The sequence below is a fragment of the Enhydra lutris genome, unplaced genomic scaffold (genome assembly GCF_002288905.1).
Source record: "Enhydra lutris kenyoni isolate GAN:26980312 unplaced genomic scaffold, ASM228890v2 scaffoldscaffold62, whole genome shotgun sequence".
Classification (NCBI taxonomy): domain Eukaryota; kingdom Metazoa; phylum Chordata; class Mammalia; order Carnivora; family Mustelidae; genus Enhydra; species Enhydra lutris.
In genome coordinates this window covers 7709415-7732650 of record NW_019154146.1, presented here as the reverse complement: position 1 = coordinate 7732650, position 23236 = coordinate 7709415, and the positions used below count along the sequence as shown (strand labels likewise).

Sequence of the window (23236 nt, the reverse complement as noted above, 5' to 3'; positions counted from 1 at the left end):
ATGTGTGCGATCCAGTGGAATCTCAAAGTACTAGTGAAGTGAGTTGCTATCCTTAGGCTCCTGGGGAGAGAAGTAAGGTTTGCAAAGTTGAGGTCACGTACCAGTTTTCTAACCCTGTGACTCTCTCCCAGTCCTGACTGATTGTCCTTCTTGACCAGATACCAGCCCCACATCAGGACACTTCTTAAGCACCATATTTAGAACAGATAGTAATTTATAATGTCTTTCTCTTCCTTGGCAATTTAAATGAAAATGTCAACCTGAAAAAAGGTTTCAGAAATGCACCAGGAAGCATGGTACGTGCAGCTAGATTAATCACAGTTAGATGAACAAAGTACATTTTCAATACGGGCGACATCACTGTTAATGTAACATAAAAGTCTTGGAAGAGCTGAAAGGCCATTAGGAGACAGCTAGAACAGATAGCAGGAAGCTCAGTCGATAAACATTAGGAAACTGACCTATGCAGCTTACCTGTGAACAAGCCCTTTTCCTACGAGTGACGTTACTAGGCAACAAGACTCCAAACACACAAATGTTACCACGAGCCTTTCCTATCTTCGTTTGCTCCAAACTGGAGCAGGCAGACACCACTTAGATGACATAAACATGTGACAAAATATCATACCAAGCTAGATACAAAAGACAACATTCTGTATGGTTCCATTTACATGAAACTCTGAAAAAAGCAAAACTGTAATGACACAAAGAAGACGGGGGTTGCCTGGGGCTAAGAGTTGCGGGAGAGGGTGACTGTAGAGTCAGGAGGAAACCTCTTGAGGATAATGGAGACGGCCAGTATCCTGACGGTGGTCGTGGTTCATCGACCGTACACATCCGTCAAGATTCACTCAAGTGCACTTGAACTTGCTGAATTCTATTGTATGGAAGTTATAGCTCAATAAAGCAAACTGATGTATGTACATATAATAACCCTGATCTAGCCTTTCTACTCTTTTGTATCTGACTCAGAGTAAGCGAAATTTGGTAACCCTTTGGCAACACAAAATAAACACAGCTTAATTTCAAAATTCAGAGCTGGGAGTTGTTGTAGAAGAAGAAGAGCTTCAGCAGCCACTGCACATGAGTTGCCAAGAGTGTACTGGACGTATGCCCATCCCAAGACACGGCGTTCAGTCTCTCAAGGTCTTCGGTCACCCAGAAAGTGGGTCATCTTTCAGAATATCTGCGTCACTGTGGAGAACATGTCAGTAAATCAAAAACCAGCTGGGTTTATTCTTAAATTGGCAAAATGCATACTTGCTTGGAGATACTATTAATCCTTTCATTCACTGGACAGGAAAGATTGGCTTTTACGGTCTTGCTTACTTTTGGTTTTATCAGTACCTCATATTCTTTTGGTAAAGGGTATGTGTTAGGCATGAAACTTGTGCTTTGGGAAAGCAGAGATCATGTGACGGCTTGATTCTCAATCTTAAAAGTTTGAAATGTAGACTAATAATAAATATTTTTCCTGAGTAAGTCAGAAGACTCAGCAATTATTTTAATTCTTCAATACAAAATTATGTTGCCTAAAATACGCAATTATTGCAAAAGAATTGTTCTGGACCGAATTCTCCAGAAAATTCTGCTTTAGGCAACAAGTTACAGAAAACCAATTTAAATGGGCTTAAACAATAAGCCCATTTCCTGGCTCATGTATCTGGAATTCTAGGGCTAATAGCAGCATTTGGGGTTGGCTGGACCTGGCTGTCAACAGTCCCAGCCGTGGTTTTCTCCCGCCCCACTCTGCCGACGGAGTGGCTTCATCTTCACGTGGTTGGCCTCCTGCGCGTAAGTTAGATACTAAGTTCTACTTGAGTCCACCGTTTTCTCATTAATTCCCCGAGGGTAGAGAGAGAAGATTCCTTCAGGAACCTCTGACTTAAGGTCAGTGAAGGATTTTCTTTTTTTGTTTGTTTTATTTAAAGATTTTATTTATTAGAGAGAGAGAGAGAGAGAGAGAAGCAGAATCCTCGCTGAGCAGAGAGCCTGATGCAGAGCTGGATGGCAGGACTCCGAGATCAGGACCTGAGCTGAAGGCAGGTGCTCAACCAACTGAGCACCCAAGGTGCCCCCAGTGAAGGACTTTCTCGAGACGATTTCTCATTGGTTCAAATTGGGTCTCGTGCCCAGCCACTGGCACAGAGGGTAGAATTGCCCTTCGGCAACCAGGTCTCCCCTACAATTGGAAACAGAATCAGCTCCCCTGAGAATGGGAATTGATGGGGGGAGGCGCAGTGAGGGTTCTATTAAGACCAAGAAAGGAAGAATGACACAGAGCCAACAACAAAAAACGTACACTAGGGTCTCACTTAAATCCGTTACTTGAAAGGTAAGGTATAGTTCTTCTTGTTAGGAGAAGGACTTTCGGTTTAAATTTTAATTTTAAGAGAATATTTACAGCAAAAAGGAAGAAAGTAAAACCCACCATAATCTTACTACCCTGTGAGAACCACTAATGATACAAGCATATTTTTCAACATTAAAATAAATATTATACTCTGCCTACTGCCGACACAGTTAGAGCATAATGGTTACTAACATACAGACCTGGGTGTCCCCCTCCTGGTTCATCTACTTACTGTCTGTGGGTCCTCTGTGGGGAAGCTACTTATCTTTCCTGTGCCTCAACTTCTTCCTCTCTGTGATGGGTATAAGAATATCATTTATAAGTTCCAACAGCACTAACCTTCTAGTTCAGAAGCCAGCAATCTACAGCCTGCAGGCCAGACCTGGCTTGCTGCCCGTTTTTGTAAACAGAGTTTTATTGGGATCCGGCCATAGTCATCCATTTGTGTATCCATCTGTGGCTGCTTTCACACTGCGATAGCAAAGTTAAATAGCTCCAACAGAGACTATATTGCCCACAAAACCAAAAGTACTTATAATCTGGTCCTTTGCAAAAAAAAAAAAAAAAGTGCTGACCTCTGGGTCAGACCAGTAGGCCTCTATTGTCTTGTCAAAATCTATCATGTCATAATTCTGTGGTTGTGTAGTAACTTAACCAGCCCGGAGATACAATCAAGAAAAAGTGACATTGGCAGAGATACCACAAAAACAAGAGATGCTCAGATGTTTTATCAGGTTGGGATAGTTCTAAGAACCGCGAGTGACAAAAAATCTACAAAAGTGCTGAAATGTCAAGTTATCTTCCTGAACTGACCAGAGATCTTGAAATATATGATACATGATCTCCTTTAACTCTGGGGTGTTGACACTGGGACGTGAATGAAAGCGAATTTGTAGTCTTATCTAGTCGATAGAAGTCCTAGCTGTGGGGAGAAGATAAGAAGACTGAAGAAGGAATGAAAGAGAAACCATAACAAATTGTGGCAAATACTGCTTTAGTAAAGAAAAGATCGTCACCCTCTGTGTGCTCTGGGGAGCAGTGGTACAGATGTGTGGATGGGCACAGTGACTGGACCCGGGACTCCCTAGAGAAAAGGGAGTCGTCTGAATGAGCACAGTCAAGCTGACCCAAGTCTGAGCGTGGAAAACCCATAAGTGAGTGAAAAGAAAAGACTCCTTGGAAAAAGTGAAATAGCCATGGACGACAGCTGCCCTCGCAGTCTGGGTAGTTTTGATCTTGAATTTAAAGGTCCTCAAGCTCTAGATTTTAGTCAAATCCAACTTTTCCATAAAATTATATTTTAACTAAAGGTTAGCTTTTTGGCCAAATGTGTAACATCCTTCCTTGGAAAGGAAGTGACCATCAGCTACACAGAAGTTTTCTAAAAAAGCCTTGAATCCATTCAGCAGCGATGTGATCAGTAAGAATAAAGGGTCCCTATCAAATGCCTGATTGCAGATCCCAGCTCAACCGCCTTCCCGTTAACCCTTCAAGTCCTGAGCCTTGTTTTTCTTTTTTATAAAACAGGATTGATAACTTTGGAGGATTTTGACAGAATCAAATGAAATAATCCATGTAAGGTAGTTAGCCCAGAATCCAACAAGTATTACATGCTCTTTAGAAATGAACCATTTTTTTAAGAAGATTTTATTTATTTATTTGAGAGAGAGAGAGAGAGAACGAGTCAGGGGGAGGGGCAGAGGGAGAAGCAGACTCCCCACTGAGCAGGGAGCCCAATGGGGGGGTCGATGCTGGGACTCTGGGATCATGATCTGAACAGAAGGCAGACACTTAACTGAGCCGCCCAGGCAGAAGTGAACTATTTTAACGTGGACAAGATAGGAAAGTAATTGTGGAAACCATTTTGATAACCAACCATATAATGATACATTGTTGTAATACCTGAAGTTCTTCCATTTTTGGTATTTCTGCCTTATTTTTGGAGTGGCAAAGGTCTTAAAAATTCTTAGAATTTAGAAGAGTAGATTGGGGAACATTTTCATAAGCATTGTATTCATTTAGAGTACAGGTCAACTTGCTGCTGAAACAGAGACCCCAAAATATAATGACCAAAGAAAAAGAAAGGAAGAAACAAAGAGAAAGGAAGAAAGAAAGAAAAAGGAAGGAGGGAGGGAGGGTGGGAAGGAAGGAAGGAAGGAAGGAAGGAAGGAAGAAAAGTGTCTTTCTCTTGAACATGTGCTCACCCAGAGGTAAGCAGCCCAGCACTAGAAGGCAGCTCTGGTCCCTGAGTGCCTCCAGGACCCAGGTTCCAGTTATCTTGTTTCTGCAAATGTTACCTGCAACAGGTTGTCAAGGAAAAGCTAATTTACCAGCATCTCCTTCCATCCCTTAGGAGAGGGAAGGCGGTGAATAAAGAGAAAAGCCATTTCTTTTTAAAGGATTAGATCTAGAACTTGCGTACATGGCTTCTATTCCTACCTTATTACTGAGAGCTTAATCAAAGGGCTGCCCATAGTTGAAGAAGAGGCTAGAAAATGTGACTTGGAGAGGTATTCACGCACCAAACTGAAATTCAGTGGATTCTGTTATCAAAAGGGAGAAAAGAAGAATGGATGGTAGAACCAATGAGCAGTCTTCCGCAGGCATTGTCATGGAAACTAGTTTTGTGTCACTGACTTTAAGACCCTATTGATTGTAAGACCCATCATTTTATGTACCACTAAGTAAGAAAAACCATGCTCTGAAACATATTATTAAACGTATTGTTTTCTTTTCGGCTCAGTTGTAGGACACATCCCAATTTAGGAAAGGTTAAAATGTGAAACATACGTGTCTTGGGATAGAAGAGATTCTGGTATTGGGAGAGAAGGTGATCCAAAGGCATTGACTTTGCAGTCTTCTTTTGCTTGGGATCGTCCCTGGAACAAGCAGACAGGAGATACTAAGCTTTGTTTGACTCATCCAGTGTCGTGCTTAGCCTCAGTGACTGACAAAGTACCTGCTTTTTGGCTTTGTTTCCCTTATAGTGCCTTATAAATCATAAGCACCAGCAATATTTGTTTCATTCAATGAAAGAAAAGACCAACTTCTTGGATGACCAAATAGAGATGAGCTGAATTTTCCAGGATCGAAAAGATACTTGATTCAAATAAATGGACCAAAGCAAACGGACACCTTTGGGGCCCTGCTTGCTCTTGAGTTTAAGATAATCTTATTGAACATCAGGTTGATAATTTAATAAAGAAACACTCATTTGGATCCCAGCTACTTATGCCATTTTTACATTTGTTTTCTCCAGTTTAATAAACACACACATGTGTTGTACTTTAAAACACACCTTTTGTCCCTGGTGAGTCCGAGCAGATTAGCATATGGGACCCCCGGTCCTTGCCTCAAAACAGCCTCTCCTGCAGCAACCACATCTTTGTGAATCTGACCTTTTATGACGGCGAAGGAATCAAAGTCTCCATTCTCAGGTTTTAAGACGTAGTCGTGAAAGACCCTGGTCGATTCAGTCAGATCATTTGACTTGGTGGCTTTGAATCTGGTCAATGAAAATCTATAATATGCAGGTGTGTCTTGCTGTATTTGCTACTGAAATCTGCTTCTCTTATATAGATCACTGTTACAGATGAGGAGGTTAGTAACCCATCCTTTTTAGATCTGGTGAGGACTCCCCAAATGAGGAAGTGCACACTTATTCTTATGTTTGCTTGGTAAGTCTGACTTGCGATGGGCTCAAAAGCTTGTATCGAATTTAAAATGTGCCCCTTCCTTTGGAGCAGGCTGAAGTTATGCCTTACTTGGTCTCCGTTGTTTTTCACTGTTGCTCCAGGTTCACAAGCGCGGTGGTATATCAGGGACTCGTCATGCGCCTGGGAATTATAGGAGGCAACCTCTATATCGACTTTTTCATCTCAGGAGTTGTGGAGTTGCCCGCGGCCCTCCTGATCTTACTGACCATTGAGCGTTTTGGACGACGCCTTCCCTTCGCGGGAAGCAACATAGTGGCGGGGGTGGCCTGCCTTGTCACTGCATTCTTACCCGAAGGTAATAATCCCCCAAATCTGTCCAGCACTCAAGAACATGAAATAGTCCTAAATCAAAATAATCAAGAATGGGGAACTTCTTGTCCTTCAAAAATGTACCACCCTCAAAATCCTGGTACCGGTCAACCTATAGTGATATCATCCAATTTTCTTCTTAAGTGGTGTAATGATTCTGCGTGTAGGGATTGGTTCTACAGATTTTTCTGTTTTCTCCACTTTAGGTTCATTTATGGATGGAATAGCTGTCATGCAGAGTCTAGCTTATAGTGATGTAGGTTATTACTGATCACTTTTATTCAGCTGGCTCGCATGCACTCCTTGACCATGGTTACTGTATTTCCTGATTACCTGCAGTATCACTGGCCCCATGCAAAATACCAGGGTTACAAAAGGAAGAAAGGAAGATACCCGTTGACTCCAGAAGGTTCACGACCTAGGAAGGAGTATGGACACTCCATTTTTAAAAATTTGCTTTTCTTCCAAGTTCTTCTAACTAAATTCTAGTTAGTTAACATACAGTGTAATATTAGTTTGAGATGTAGAATTTTGTGATCTATCACTTACATAGGACACCCAGTGCTCATCGCAAGTGCCCTCCTTAATGCCCATCACCCATCTAGCCCATCCCCTCACTCCCCTCCCCTCCAGCAACCCTCAGTTTGTTCTCTATAGTTAAGAGTCTGTTTCTAGTTTTGCCTCTTGCCCCCTCCCCACATTCAACTGTTATGTTTCTTAAATTCTACATATGAGTGAGATCATACGGTATTTGTCTTTCTCTGACTGACTGATTCCACTTAACATTATACTCTCTAGCTCCAACTACACCATTGCAAATGGCAAGATTTTATTCTTTCATTCTTTTATATGGCTGAGTAGTATTCCATTGCACACACACACACACACACACACCCCCACATCTTCTTTATCCATTTATCAGTCGATGAACATATGGATATCTGGGCTCTTTCCATAACTTGGCTTTTGTTGATAATGCTGCTATGAACATTGATATAGATATTTTAATGCTTTCACAACTCCCTGTGATAAATGAAATAATAGAATTAGTTAGAAGTAAACCTTGTCATTAGGGGTAGGGCATGCTGACTCGTTGCATGAGCAAAAACCTGCATAGAACTTTTCACTCCTCAGAAACTGAACTGCTAATAGCCTAGTGTTATCTAGAAGCCTTACCTATAACAAAAGAGTCGACGAATGCATATTTTATATGTCATATGCCTTATATACTGTATTCTCACAATGAAGTTAGGGAAAAGAAAATGTTACCAAGAAAATCATAAGGAAGAGAAAAATACTGTAGTGTAGTGGAAATACTGTCTGCACATAGGTGGACCCACGCAGTTTAAGCCTGTTGTTCTGGAGCCAACTGTACCAGATTCAGAAAAATAAAGCTCTCTGAAGGTTCTACATGATTAAAAAAAAAAAAAATAGGTACAAGGAGTCTTGTGCATGGAGTGGTCAGGAAAAACTACCCAGAGGCGAGAACTAGGCACGTATGAAAGAGGAAGAGAGAGGTACTGGACGGGGGGCCTGGCTGGCTCAGTCAGCCTGATCTCAGGGTCGTGAGTTTGAGCCCCACTTTGGGTGTAGAGATTACTAAAAATAAATAAATAAGCAAACTTTATAAAAGAAAAAATAAATCCCCTTGACAGAAGGGAAGGATAGGAGAGATGTTTTTTCACAGCAGAGCACGGCTCTCAGAAGTATGAGCCATCTTTGAGGGATCTGGGATCACATGTTCTCTGTTATCGCTCAAGTTTCCCAAAAAAGGGCCTGAAAGATAGCCTGCCACCAGCGGTGACTGGCCTCACGGGCCATGCCAGGAGCTTGGGCATGGCCCTGCTAGCTTCCTCATAGTCACATCAGGTTGGCTGGTAGCAGTGAGGAGGGAGGGATGCCGAGAGCAGGAATCAGTGTCCTGGCAGTCGGCCCGAGCGAGAGAGGATGATTTCAGGGATGTGTCAGAGGTCAGGGTTGCTCAATGACCATAGCATGCTGCAGAGGGGGCAGTGACCCCAGATGCATGGGTCCTACAACCCACATCTTCTCTGCCCCAGGGCACAGCGGACCCTGGATGGGGAAGCCCTGCCAAGTCCCAGGGAATGTGCGAATCAGAGCAAGTTCATTATTTTCAGGTGCCACGCATGTGAGGTGGAGGTTCCTGAGAGGGCGGGTTCTCCGGGAGTCCTTGTGTCGGCCCCAGAGAGACTGTCTTTTCTTAGGAGAATCATCTGAGGATCAAGAAAGAAGGCATAATATTGTGGAAGTGAAAACAGGCATTTACAGATGAGTTTATTAATTATATGATGGTTTATGAAGTCCCCAAACCCTACTTGAATAAAATTACAAAAATGTGGGCGCCTGGGTGGCTCAGTGGGTTAAGCCGCTGCCTTCGGCTCAGGTCATGATCTCAGGGTCCTGGGATCGAGTTCCGCATCGGGCTCTCTGCTCAGCAGGGAGCCTGCTTCCCTTCCTCTCTCTCTGCCTGCCTCTCTGCCTACTGGTGATCTCTGTCTGTCAAATAAATAAATAAAATCTTTAAAAAAAAATTACAAAAATGTCCACCTTCAGACCAGAAAATTTTAAAAAGATGTAAAGTCTTCAGTCTTACTGATTTGGTTGATGATTAACAGAACTGATTATTTACACCGATCTTATTTTCTTCTAGTATACTAGTTTCTTAGGACTATAGTAACCAAGTACCACGCCCTGGGGGGCGGGGCTTGAAACAACAGAAATATATTCTCTCACAGTCCCAGAGGCTGGAGGTCTGAAATCCCAGTGTGGACAGGGCCAGCCTCTCTCTGAAGGCTCATTCTTCCTAACTTCTGGGGGTTGCTGGTAACCCCCCAGGCATTCCTTGACATTATCCCAATGTCTGCCCCCATCTTCATAGGACCCTCTCTTCTCTGCATCTTAACTATCACATCTGCAAAGACCCGTTGAGAAATACACTCACATTCTGGGTTCTAGGTGGACATGGACTTTGGGGAACACTCTTCAACCCACTACATTGGGGAACACTATTCAACCCACTACATTGAGTTAAAACATTTTTCTAAGAGTCGGACAATCTGTGTAACATCTATTGGTCAATGCATGTCTGTTTAGTATCTATGAATGGCCACCACTAAACTAGGAGTAGGAACAGAGCAGTGAACAAGATGGACATAACTTCTGCCCTTGGCGATAGTGTTCAATTTAAGCAGAAGGGGGACAAATGGAGGATGCTGGACTTCTCTGTTGTTTCCATTTTACTTTAACGTTGTATCATTTGGGGTTGAATATCCTACCAGGAGGTCTTCTGTTCTCAGGGCACATGGAGTAAGAAGTATTTGTTGCACATGGAATTAAGGAATGGGTTAAGGACTTTTGGGTGGAGAAAGGTTAAGGACTTATGGATGGCCCATCATTTCATGATATAATGTTCCCCTGGAAGATTCTGTCTGGACTCAGACCGATTGGGGTGATTTTGACGTGCACAGCGTTCTACGTGATCCCAGAGAGCATTCTAGACCATGTGCCCGCGCCAACATTGGAGTAACTAGATGAATGGGAATCAGGCGATTTTGTAGAGAACACTTTCCTATATGGAAAAATGTAAGGCAAAGAACAGACTTTTCCGTGTGATCTGATCAGTTTTATTTTGAAGATACCATTTCCTGATTTCAGCTTTAGAATTGTTCTCAGCAATCCTGAAAAGTAATTATTATGCTCTTATTCTGGACGCAGATTGTGCATTTCCAGAGAGTCATATGTCAGTCGTGATGGGCAAGAATAAATTCACATCCCTAATGCTCCTTGTGAGTACCCACAGTGTAGGGGCAGTTCTTACTCCTTTGGCAGCCTTTCTCCTGAAGGGAGCTTTTGGACTTGGTTACTTGGGCTGATGAATTAACATTAGAAAGACTTTTCCTCTCAGTCATTCTTGATGTCAGGAAGAGGAGGATGGCCCATGCAGAGAATACTGATTAGCCTTTTAGAGGAATCAGCTCTAAAATTATTGAGAACAGTTTAACTGGCTTCCCCTCCACTAAACACAACTTTTTATGGCCTGAAGAATGAGATTCTGGAAAAAGAAAGCCTTTCTGGCTGTACGTTCACTTAAACCTCACTGCTTTTGACCCACATTTTTGAACTCTGATTAAAGTCGGAAAACTAGAGGGTTTTCTTTGTCTACAGTGGTCTGGCCTGAGTCTTTCATTTGGATTTGTTTGGGATGGCTACAGACCTAACCGCCTGGTTAAGTACGCCCTTTGAAACAGAAAGGCTGCCTTTTGCTTTTATTTCCCTCTTAAGTGAAAAACCAGCCAATGTACCTTAATTTACACATCTCTAGTACAAATTTTCACTACATTGTATTTCAGAACTCAAAGCAGATGGTACATTCAGAGGAGACATCAAATAGCGTTTCTTTAAAATCCTGTATCCTGCTTTTCAAAACTTGAGGTCTTACTCCCAGTAATCTCCAGTCTCTTGACCAAACCCCTATTCAGAGGGACCGTCTTCCTCTGTGTTCTCGGGACTCCGTGGAGAGAGTGCCAGCCTCAGTCCTCATTTGTAAATTGTCTTGTGTTCCTTTGTCATTGCTGTAAAAGGTGTCTACCGCTGCTCCAAGATAAAGGCAGCTTATCACTGGGATGATCGGAAGTTTCTGTTTGCGTACGTGATAGTCACATATCATTTGCACTTCCTAACAAACTGCTTTCGTTTCACTCTCCGTGCCTCTGGTTGTTTGTGTTATTACACGTTTCACCCAGATCTCTAGCTCAGTGTGGTTACACAGTAGCCTCTGCTGCTCAGGAGTCCAGAGGCTCTCAGAGTCCAGCCCACGTGGAGGAGAAACCACGGCTCCTCCCCGGGTCTCCGCTGACAGCGTTTTCTGAACATTGTACTCACTTGACTGGGCATTTACCTGTCTTCCCTGAGCTAATCACATGTTTTATGTGCACACGTGTGTGTTTTCATTTGGCTTCTGGGTTTTTGTTTGGTTCTTTCCAGCAAACAGTTCCAGCCTCCTCCGTAAACTTAAACTGTCCTTGAAATTGTCAGCGGGACTCCCTTACAGAGTTGTCTTGATTCAGTAGGAAAAAAAGACCTAAAACTTGAGAACTTAACCTGGATAGTCAAGCTGTTTCCACAGTAGCAGGCGACACTCTTTGCAGCCCGAGAGCAGCGAAAGGCTGCCCGGTCAGGCTGGGACCCAGGGAATCCGGGCAAGAGCTGCCACGTTCCGTTCCCTGGCACCTGGCACTGCACCGCCTGCTCATTGAAGCCTGGGGTGGAATGCATTTCCTGGTCCCCCTCCCTGGCCTTCGTGAAAAGGCAAAGCCTAAATAAAACACATGTTTACAACCGTTCCGTGCCCGAGCAGATGGCAGCCGGGCACATGGGCACAAGGCTGATACTCCTCACCCCTGATGGAGCTGTTGATACGGGGGCGCTGCAGATGCTGTCATCTGGGAGAAACGTCAAGTCCGTCAGGACGTCCTCAGCCGGTGTGCAAGCAAAACGCAGTGTCGTAGTCATACGCTGGAGCCTCCCAGCAATGGTCTTAAACTCTCTTTTTCTGTGCCCGCCCTCCTAGACAATGTAGTGTTTAGTGAGTTTTCGGGGTTTTTTTCTTTGTTGACTCTTCTGCAGAGAATGCCCGTACATCTACTGATCTTGATTCTCTTCTGTCCTCCTCTGCATTCATGCCTAAGTGTCCACTAAAAAAAAAAAAAAAATCATTTTTCACGAAGGGGCAATCATTCTTCTCGGAGATAAGAGAGCCGTTTTGTGCTGAGTGAGCATGAGTATGGGTGTAAAAGGGAGAGGTTTCCTTTTCAAAGATGGAAGTCAGAACATCCTTAGCTTCGCTTTGGAGAACAGACTCAAGCCTATTGGTGAGGTCATATGTCCTCACACCCGTGTCCACTGAAGAAGGTGGGCATAAACTGCGCAACTCTTAAGAGATTTAGAGCACTGACTTTGTAGGGCAAAAAATGGTTTACTCCTTCTTCCTTTAAACCTTGAGAGAAAGAAAATATTTAATGAGGAACACTTGGCTTTTTCCACTAGTTACTGTGGAGAAAGGAGAATTTCCTCATATAACCAATGCAGCCCTCAAACAGTTCATTTTTAAATGAAGGAACCAACTAATTTTTAAGAAGCCGTCTCCTCTGGGTGATTTCTTGGGGGAAGTAGCAAGATGGGGGACATACACTCTAGTGATAACACAAGGCATAAGTGTCCCCTTCCAAAGGTTCCGGTCCTCAAAGCCTTGGCTAGCCTTCAGAAACCAACACCAGCTTCATGTCCAGATTTCTCCTGGTCTGGTAGGAACAGCTGTGCTGTGTGCTATCACTAGGGGTGGGAACGGAGAGAGGACAGATGCGTACCAGGCTGCGGTAATGGTTCTCAAGGCCCAAGTGAAGACCACTTTCCAGACAGACATCCAATGCAGTCAGGCCCTCTAGGAAAGCAATGCCTGGAACACTGTTTTCAGTCTAGTGGCCATTCAAGAAATGGTTCTTGAATTGCCTTCCTATCATCTAACCCTGCTCAGAAAGGCGACTAGCACACATTAGCTCTCATCCTGGTGGTTGTTGCTGTTAAAATTTGGCTATGATAGAGCGCCTGGGTGGCTCAGTCATTAAACTTCTGCCTTGGGTTCAGGTCATGATTTCAGGGTCCTGGGACTGAGCCCCAGGTTGAGCTCCCTGCTCAGTGGGGAGTCTGCTCCTCCTCTCCCCCTCCCCAACTTGTGTCCTCTTTCAGATAAAAAAAAAAGTAATTCCCTGGAGAGTGAGATTATTGAAAATTTATCTCCCTTAAGTAACACTAATAACATGTCTACTGGGACGCTTGGGTGGCTCAGTCAGTTAAGCATCTGCCTTCAGCTCAGGTCATGATCCCGGGGTCCTGGGATCGAACCCTACATCAGGCTCCCTGCTCAGCGAAAGGCCTGCTTTTCGCTCTCCCCTCCCCCTGCTTGTGTTCCCTCTCTTGTGGTCTCTCTCTCTTTGTCAAATAAATAAAATCTTAAAAAAAATTCTGGCTACAATATTAGGAGGTATCTGTCATTCGTGCTTTAAATTGGCAAAGACTTAGGGCCTGGGAAAATCTCTAAGCAAATGCCTTCTGTTGATTTGTGGTATTTTTACTGAAAGCAGACCCCTAACTGTTTCCTTCCAAATTTTCTGTGTTCACAGGAATACCCTGGTTGAGAACCACAGTTGCTACCCTGGGAAGACTAGGGATAACCATGGCCTTTGAAATTGTTTATTTGGTAAATTCAGAATTGTACCCAACAACATTACGGTAATTCCAACTTATATGTCATTGTTTCTCCTAAGTAATTCTGCAGCCAAATGTTTTGACTTCAAAGCCATTAAATTGTTTCCTTAACTGGGCCATATGTTAGCCGGGGCTGAATTCAGCCAGGAAAGAAGATGTGCTTTGAGTTAGGGCTACTTTCTGCATTGCTACGTTCTGCATTTTTTTTGATAGAAGTATTTCCGTACCAGTATCTTTATACTCGGCTGTGGTTTTGTGGGATCAGATAATCTGATTACAGTACTTGCTTAGATGTGGGTTAAAACTGTCTGCATCAGCGTCATCCTGTTCAAAGGCTACAGCCTCTGTTCTGACCACACTCCCCGTCTTGCCGCTGTGAGCTGCTGATTTAATAATGCAGGACAGAGCGAAACAGTGTGCATGGGCTCCAACGGCCTCCTTCCCTGGGGGAATACTCGTGGGCACACCTCACTGTCAGGTGAGGGAGTCAAGTCACCCCATCAGCATCGCCGAGTGGGCTGGGGAGTGAGACGTTGGTGAGAGGATTTCCACCGCACGGTCTTCGCTGTGACTCAGCCTTTGCCCAGATGTGAAATGGGGCAGAATGGAAACGATTTGCTTAGAATATGGGACGAATAGCCATTTTCAGAGTTAAAAACTGTAGAAATGGGGGATGCCTGGGTGGCTCAGCTCAGGTCATGATCCTAGGGTCCTAGGATCAAGTCCCACATCGGGCTCCTCGTTCGGCAGGGAGCCTGCTTCCCCCTCTGCCTGCTCTGCCGCTGTTCCCCCTGCTCGTGCATGCTCTATCTCTCTCTCTGTCTCTGTTAACTAAATAAATAATTTTTTTTCAAAAAAACTATAGAAATGGGAAATATTACTAAAATTTATGACTTGTATATCTGAATATTTTTCTTATCTTGAATATAGTTAAATATATTTTATTTAAAACAATTTTTTTACTCTACAGAAACTTTGGAGTTTCTCTTTGCTCAGGTTTATGTGATTTTGGGGGAATCATAGCCCCATTTCTGCTCTTCCGGCTGGCGGCTATTTGGCTGGAACTACCTCTTATCATCTTTGGTAAGAACTCGTTCTACACATTATTTCTAAATGTGTTCATCTATGTTCCCTGTATTAATAGAACTTGATGGTGATTATTCCGCTTGCTATTAAGGAGGTCATTTAACTTCTTAAAGACAGCTGCTTGAGTTTTGAGTATCCCATCTGATTACATGGCAATGTGAAAGCCTAAATGCTTTTAATTTATTTTCTATCAAAGGGTCATGATGAGTCATGTTCAATTTAGCTTTCCTTGTTTAGGTTCTGAGATAAAGTACAGTGCTCTAAAAGTCTTATGATATTGGGGAACAGAGCCAATAATTTTCAGTGGATGAACTCGGACCTTCCGTTTGTTTCAAAAGAAGCCTCAAACCTGATTATAGTTTTAAACGTTCTGTATCTATTGAGATCACATTTTCGTTTGCTTTGATGCAGACCCTGCTGTGTAGGAAGAACAGAGGACACAGAATCCCTTGCCTGAGTACCCAGTAACCTCTGTTCTGGCCCTCGGGTTCATACTCTCCTTCCTGCTCCAACCTCCACAGGCCGCACGAGGGGCTAGAACCAAAGTTTAGGGGCAGGGGGCTCAGGATAATTCAGTCCAGTGCTTCTCAGGTGCTGTTCCAACCTTTCTGCCTGGGTCTCATACCCGCCTCTGCCCTTCTTGGCAAGGAAGGACCCGGGGATCCCTTTCTCATGTATCTTTCCACCACCTCCATGTCCTCACTCCTGGTAGAGAATGTTTTATGTTTTTCACATGTTGCTCTGCAGTTTAAATTATAATGAAAATATCGGTCCATGAGGCCATACATCCTGAGTAATGCAAAATTCCCAACAGTGCTAGCCAGGGATAGTAAAGCTTCTAACCACTTGACACCACCAAATTCAGCACAAGATTCTTTCCAAATTATTTCATGGGATCTGAAAAATTAGCTCAGTGTCAATTCTGCGGCCAGCATGGAAAAGCGAAGGGTGCCATTGTTCAACCAAGACCAAGTGGTCAGGGAGTCCAGTGGTTCAAGGTCTCGGCCGGGGAGAGAGCCACACTTCCAAACCCTTGGTCACATCACAGCGTGATAAATACCGAAAGCAGAGGCGCTGGAGTTGCGTAACACAGGGACTCCCCACCTGCCTGAGCCAAGGAGGAAGGAAGGATGTCTAGTTGAGATCGGAGACGAGTAGAAATTGGCCACATGGCGAGTGTGGCCGGGGCTTCAGGCAGTGGGAAGGCCAGTTAGAGGACAGAGAGAGTGTGTGTGGTGGGGCCGGGGAGGGAGGTGAAGCTGCGAGGCAGGCGTGAGTCAGATCGTGGTCTTCCTAGTTCTGTGATTTGCTCTTTATCCAAACAATCGTGGAAGCTAAGAGCTCTAAGCTGGGATTGACAGTGCTAGGTTTGCATTTTAGAAGGCTGGCTCTGATGGCCCATCCGCCAGTAGGTTGGACGGGGACAGTGCCGGTCGTCAGCCAGTTAATCAGGTAAGGGCTCATGGCAGCGGGGTCAAGGGGATGACACAGGGAGTGCTGGGCATGGAGAGATTCAAGAAATAAATTGAAGTAAAACCAGCGAGAGGGTTGACTGAGTGGGCTTGCTTGAGCCAGAGGAAGGTGTGAGGCCAGGCTCCCGGCTGGGAAAGGGGGAGACCGCCAGGCCCCAGAAGCAGAGCCTGTGTCTCTGGAGCGGAGGGGAGCAGGGCAGGAGCTCAGGGGCAAGAGAGAGCAGGCAGAGGCGAAGCCTGGCTCGAGGCGGTGAGTGCTGGTGCTCGAGCTGGTGGCACCCACCAGCCAAGGCCAGTTGTGAAGTTTTCAGGAGTGTTGGAGCCCAGGGGTTAATTTAGCCATTATTAAAACAGGTGGGTGTTCTTCCGGTGATTTTTGCTGAGTGTATCCTTCCGAAGGAAATGCCAGACACAGGGCGTCACTGCAGCGCCCTTCCCAGCGCCTCATGTGGTGATGTCGGGGCACTAGCTCGGGGTGTCCCCGGGGAGAGTCCTTGCACCATGGAAATTGGCAAATGCTACGCGTTGGGGCTTTATCTTCTGGAGAGCTGGTCGGTAAACATTCACCAGCATAAGTGGACAGAGTGGGGGAGGACGCTTCCCAAATTTCTGCTCTAAAGACCAGCAAAGGGGGGGATGGTAACTGGAGGATCCTGCGAGGTGGGGAGAAGGGCCCCTGCCGATGAGAGGCTCCTGTCCCCTTGGGTGCTTCCAGCAGCTGGAGCCTGAGGGCTCCTGGGTCCAGGGAGGAGCCCAGAAAGACTCTGAGAGATGGCGGCGGGCTGCAGCGGGGACAAGTCAGACTGTGTGACGTGACCCAGTAAGGAAAGGAGGGGAGAGCAGGCAGTAAAGCTCTTGGCTGGGAAAAGGAAACCGAAGGGATGCCTATCTGGGGGCTGCCATTTCCCCGAGAGGCAGATCTTGGGACGCCTGGGTGGCTCAGTTGGTTAAGCGGCTGCCTTCGGCTCAGGTCATGATCCCGGGGTCCTGGGATCGAGTCCCACATTGGGCTCCTTGCTCAGCAGGGAGCCTGCTTCTCCCTCTGCCTCTGCCTGCCTCTTTGTCTGCCTGTGCTCGCTCGCTCTCTCTCCCTCTGTCCCTTACAAATAAATAAATAAAATGTTTAAAAAAAAAAAAAAGAAGAAGGTGGGATCTTCTCTGCAGGGTCGACACCGAGGCACCCGTTGAGTGACTGTTTGGGGAGTGAAGGAATGGATGTGCACGAGAGTGCCCAGATGGTGGGGCTGCCCGGCGTCTGAGGTAGGGAGGGAACACTTCCCATAGCGGCAGAGGAGAGCTGGAGAGCTGGTTAGGGTGACCCGAGGGCCGGTTACAGTGAGTGAGCACAGCTGCTGCAAGGTGGCCAGGAAGGGGCAATGGGGGAGGGGGGGTCGCTGGCCCCGCCTTCCTGATGCTCTCCCGCCGTTGCCTATTCCCTAGGTATCCTGGCATCGGTCTGTGGTGGTCTCGTGATGCTTTTGCCCGAAACCAAGGGTATTGCCTTGCCAGAAACAGTGGATGATGTAGAAAAACTTGGCAGGTATTGTATGAATTTCAGTGCATCTTAAATAAAAGCAGCATTTCAAACTCCTGGGGAAAAAATACATGGAGAAAATTGAACATTCATGGGGAGGGGAGTAATATCAATTCCCAACTCACATCCTAGGAAGAAAACTCAAAGTTGATTTAGGAAGTTAACGTAAGAGGCGCCTGGGTGGCTCAGTTGGTGAAGCGTCTGCCCTCAGCTCAGGTCATGATCCCACGGTCCTGGGGTGGAGTCCCGGCATCCAGCTGCCTGCTTAGTGGGGAGTCTGCTTTGTGCTCTCTGACTCTCTCTCTCGCGCACGTGCGCTCTCAAATAAATAATCTTTGGGGGAAAGAAAAGGTAGGTTAATATAAAAAGAGAAGAACCATAGAAGAATGTGTATTATTTTTTAAATGTGGTTAGGAAGAGGGAAACATTTCTAAGTAAGGTGTTAAAACTCAGAAACAATCTAAAGAAAAGGACAGCTAAAGGAAAGTAGAAATAACTTACATGTGCATCAGTAGGAAACCGATGATGGAAATGCTAATGTGTTCCTGGTGTGGATTACTATATCGAGATTAGAAGAATTGAGATATATCTGTGTGGAATGACAAGATGGGTCACAAGGTGAAAAGTTGCTGAACAATATGTTATAGTAACTATTAAAAAATCAAAACAATAGGAACCTCTCTCTGTAGCTAGATGGAAAGAGAGGGGATGGAAAGAGAGAGATGATGGATAGACGGATGGGTGGACGGATGGATGGATAAAAGGAGACAGAAGACTGGGAAGGAGAGAGAGGGAGAAATTATGAGAGAGAGAGAAGAGCATCTAACTCATGTGCAAGGAAAGTTAATACCCAACCAGTACATAAACATGAAGAATTATATCAACAAAAATTCACAGAACACAAATTCTAATTTCCTCTGCTTAAAATGCTTCATAACAAAAAGAGGAAGAGAAGATATGGATATGAGAATGTGTAGCAAAAGATCTAATATTGTAATATAGACCAGCCGAGGATAGAAGTGAATTGGGAAGAGGACATCACTTCTACACTCTGTAGGCTTTTGTATTATTTATTTTCTAATTACAACCCAGGGCCTTGTATTATCTGCATAATTCAAAAAATAATGTAACAGCTAACTTTTAAAATAAAATCAGTAGTCTAAATAAAGACCTAGAAATTGAGGATGTGGATCCCTGAACTTTTAAAAAATATTGAGTCAAAAATATTTATAAGAAGACTGAACTGTGAATAACTTCATGGCTGTTCACTCGTAGATGGAGGACAGAGTAGATGCTGACATTTTTAAAGTGCCTATATGATCCCAGAACTTTCGTAAGAAAAACTTAATGTATTTAAAATAAAACCATCAGCTCATTCCCACCAGCTGACTTATAATAGGACTGGCCAGTCAGAGGACAAGGGGACCTTTGCCCCAGGAAGTCATCCAAACAGATTCTGCGCTTGTTTGGAAATCAAGTGACGAATAATGGCTTATTTCTCACCCAAAGCTCTACCTATTTTTCACCCTAGAACAATGCTACCTGAAATTCGGAGTGAGATGGAAGATTCTCTTTAAGATCTTGCCATTTTGCCAATCAAAATTAAGAAATGTATAAAAGGTGTTAAAACTGTGTGGACTCCTCTTGTGTGTTATACCATTGTAAGGTCCTGCCTCCTCCAGAAAAGAGGAACCTTTTGCTAACTGTGCCTTCCTAGACAATTGCTTGGTTTGTATTCGAGCTTGGGGGCCATGTCAGGGTGGGTGGCATCCCGTCCTGTCACATAAAGAACGTAGATGCTGCAATGCTACTTAACCCCTGCCTAGCAACTGAAAACAGGTTAAAAAAAAGAAAAAAGAAAAACCCAGGAGACCGTCACTTTCACTACCTTTGAACTGCTTGTTTATGCATGAGTGTGTTTCATGAAAAGCAGCTGTAACATTGAGTAGTAGCAAGAAAACACTGTTGAAATGAGTTGTATGATGCTTCATAGGACTTTGTTTTCTCCTTGTTTTCATAGTCCATATTCCTCTAAATGTGGCAGGAAAAAGAAAACCCAAGTGTCCAGCTCTCACCTTTGAGGCCCGCTGCCAAAGACGAAAGGAAGGAGCTCTTAGGGTTGACCTCTCCCAAGGAACCGATGTGCCTTGCCGACACGTGTGTGTGTCTGTTTCAGCTGTGTCATGCTCTGTGGCTCCAAGTATTTGTCGTACTGTACAAAGACATTCAAACTATCCAGAGTATTTTTATATAATGTGGGATGAATTAGGATTTAGAGTGCTATTGACGTTTCTGGGAACACGGTGTGTGACTGGTTTAGCAAAGCCAAGAGCCTGTTGTGTGGACATCGCTGCCTGAGTTTTCCTCTGAAGCTGGAGCTGTGTCTCCAACCCAGTCAGGGATAGACGGACAAGAGAAGCCTTCCCTGAATTCTCACGGCTGCTCGCTCCGCCATGGAGGCAAGATGTTGCCAAGTGGGGATCTGGGAACAGGATGCAGCAATGGGTTCATCAGACCTGAGCGAGGGACTAAAGCTCTGACCTGAGAGCTCTGAAGATTGGGGGGAGGTTGAAGTTCTGGAAATCCTGTTCACGAAGAGGCTGAATTGAAGAACCTTGGGCCACACGATACTGAGCCTTTCCTTTCTCTTCTTGCTTCGAGCTCTCTAAGCCACTGTGGCATCTGGGCTTGCCAGCATCTTCAAGCCTGACTCCGTAATTAGCAACAAATTCTCCATCCAATTCGAGGATTTGGCTCTGTTATTTCTTCCATCGGTTTTGGGCATGCGATGATTGGGGATAGTTTGGGTCCTGCCTTCGTGAACATCTAAAGCCACACACTCAGTTCTTTACAGAACGAAATCCAGGAACTATGATTTCATGGGTCTTAATTTTGATCTTAAAGGGTTATTTATCTCGTACGTGTGAGTTCAGTTCTAGGACGCTGCCCGTGGTCAACAGTGAAAAACATGGACTGTTCAATCTTGACCCTTTTCAATCTTGACCCTTTTAACCTGTCTTGGGAAGAAGCTTACATTTTAATTTAAAAGGAAGGTCAATTATATCCACGAATAAAAGAATTAGCAGAAGCTTTGTAAGTGATGTCATAGACACTAATAGGAGGGATCTGATCTTTGTTTTGTTACGGAGACTTTTGAAATGTGGAGCTCCCATGCAAATATGCTCTCTTTTTTTCTGTTGTTCTGCTTTATCTGGTACATTTCTTGTATTTTCAGTATATATCTCATGCAGATTTTTTTAATGAACTATTTTGTGTGGACAGACAGGACGGGCACCAAGGGAAATCTTGCCAACGAAGAAGAAAATCCTACGCAAACACGACAGTTATGTACGATGTGGGTGCCAACTGCAGACTAAGATTTTAATCCTTAAAGCACAACGAAACTGAGTATGAATGTTTGATTTTTCAGTGAAATAAGCACCACTCTTTGAGGACTTCACGCTGCAGTCACCCCTATCCGCGGGCACGCACGTTTTCTCTCTCTTTGCAGCCCTCTGCTATAAGATGGCTGTTCCTCCTTGATACGCTCACCTTGGAGCTATACCCTGAGTTGGTATTTTGGTTCTGGTAACAATAAAGAGTTTTAAATTGTCAAGTAACTTCGGTGTCTTTTCTCCCTCTTCCTGCTGAACGCTGTCACTATAAAACTGTCCCCACGTGACAGTGTGTATTTCCTATCTGGGCAGCCAATTAGCGAAGGAAATTAAGCCGTCCACCTTCAATTTATGTTCGTTGTTCCTTCACGGGCTCTTGGTCCCATTCCTGGATTCAGACGTGACCCAGAATAGCACTCAGCCTCCCTACTGGTCTTGTATTACACTTGTAATGCCCGTTCCCTGCACTGTGTACAGCTTTCTGCCCAGCATCCCCTGTGCTGGGCTTACGTCAAGTCATCAGTAACAGATTTCATTCCCAAGAATAGAATTTGTTCTCATGACTCCCCATACATGTTGCAGCTCTGAAAACATTCGTCCCTTCATCTCAGTGCCAGGATAAAGACCTTAAAAGATGTATGTCAAGCCATCTTTCGCAGACAAGGTGAATATATGGGTGATTTACTGGGACTTCTCTGTTCCCTTCTCTATGATCTTACAGGCTTCTTGGTTCTTTTTTGCAACTATGCCTTATGATAAAGAGAGAAATCACCTAAGTCTGCAAGACGTACATTATTTAAAACTGGTAGTATAAACGAAGAACATGAAAACAATGAAGTTCAAGAAAATTAAATCAAAGGAAGGACAGAGTTTATTTTCAACAAATGTTATAGATGTGTTACTTTATCATTACAGAATGCAACAGTCCACGGGCGGGGAAAACTTATCCACAACAATACTAAAATACCTTGAGGTTTGGCAGTGGATGGCCTAAGTACAGTGTCTTAGTTTGATTATGGTCAATGATTTCTGAGCATGCCAACTTCCCTACCCGTGTTCCAGCTTCTAGATATGTCGGGGAAATCACTCTGTCTCCCATTCACTTAATTATTTCTCATTATTCCTTCAATCCAAGTAACAAACCTTGACACACGAACATAAACACCAGGCTTATTGGGGCGGGCACAGCCAAGACCCCACGAAGTGACTCCTTGTAAAATGTACTTGTCCTTCTCAAAGCAAACCAGAGGCCCTCCACTGTCACCCTATACAGAGAGGGGGGAAAAAAAAACATGTGAAGATCAAACCACAAGGGAACACTCCTACATTGTTGATGGGAATGCAAGCTGGTGCAGCCACTCTGGAAAACAGTATGAAGGTTCTTTAAAAAGTTGAAAATAGAGCTGCCCTATGACCCAGCAATCGCACTACTGGGTATTTACCCTAAAGATACAAACGTAGTGATCCGAAGGGGCACATGCACCCAAATGTTTATACCAGCAATGTCTACAATAGCCAAACTATGGAAAGAACCTAGATGTCCATCAACAGATGAATGGATAAAAAAGATGTGGTTCATATCTATAATGGAATACTATGCAGCCATCAAAAGAAATGAAATCTTGCCATTTGCAATGACGTGGATGGAACTAGAGGGTACTATGCTGAGTGAAATAAATCAATCAGAGAAAGACAATTATCACATGATCTCTTTGATTATGAGGAATTTGAGAGGCAGGGTGGGGGGTTCGTTGGTGGGGGGGGGAGAGGGGAAAAATGAAACAAGATGGGACCAAGGAGGGAGACAAACCATAAGAGACTCTTAAGCTCAGGAAACAAACTGAGGATTACTGGGTGATGGGGGGCCAGAGATAGGGTGGTTGAGTTAAGGGCACCAGGGAGGGTATGTGCTACAGTGAGTGCTGTGAATTGTGTAAGACTGATGAATCACAGACCTGTACCCCCGAAACAATGCTGCATTATATGTTAATTAACAAAACAGAAAAATAAAAATAAACAAATAAATAAACCACCATCCTTTTATTATGGAATGTCATCCTTCTGTTACCCAGATGTAACTTTACCCA

At 44.3% G+C, this 23236-nt stretch overlaps 2 protein-coding genes across 4 annotated transcripts in view; one reads left to right on the top strand and one right to left on the bottom strand.

Moving 5' to 3' along the window:
• Positions 1 to 21787, top strand: part of LOC111158710 (solute carrier family 22 member 3) — a 90786-nt gene extending 68999 nt beyond the window's left edge. Inside the window, exons 6-11 of one of the 3 annotated variants that reach the window (XM_022520928.1) lie at positions 5933 to 6030; positions 6150 to 6364; positions 13578 to 13686; positions 14633 to 14745; positions 17661 to 17760; positions 19775 to 19909. In XM_022520928.1, the coding sequence (XP_022376636.1) occupies positions 5933 to 6030; positions 6150 to 6364; positions 13578 to 13686; positions 14633 to 14745; positions 17661 to 17760; positions 19775 to 19835 (696 nt within the window). In that variant the 3' untranslated portion in view covers positions 19836 to 19909. The other 2 variants (XM_022520929.1, XM_022520926.1) reach the window with 2 other exon arrangements.
• Positions 21788 to 21982: 195 nt separating this feature from the next.
• Positions 21983 to 23236, bottom strand: part of LOC111158701 (plasminogen) — a 36871-nt gene continuing 35617 nt past the window's right edge. The window contains exon 19 of the mRNA XM_022520910.1: positions 21983 to 22414. Coding sequence (XP_022376618.1) covers positions 22253 to 22414 — 162 coding nt within the window. The 3' untranslated portion in view covers positions 21983 to 22252. The remainder of the gene's footprint in view (positions 22415 to 23236) is intronic.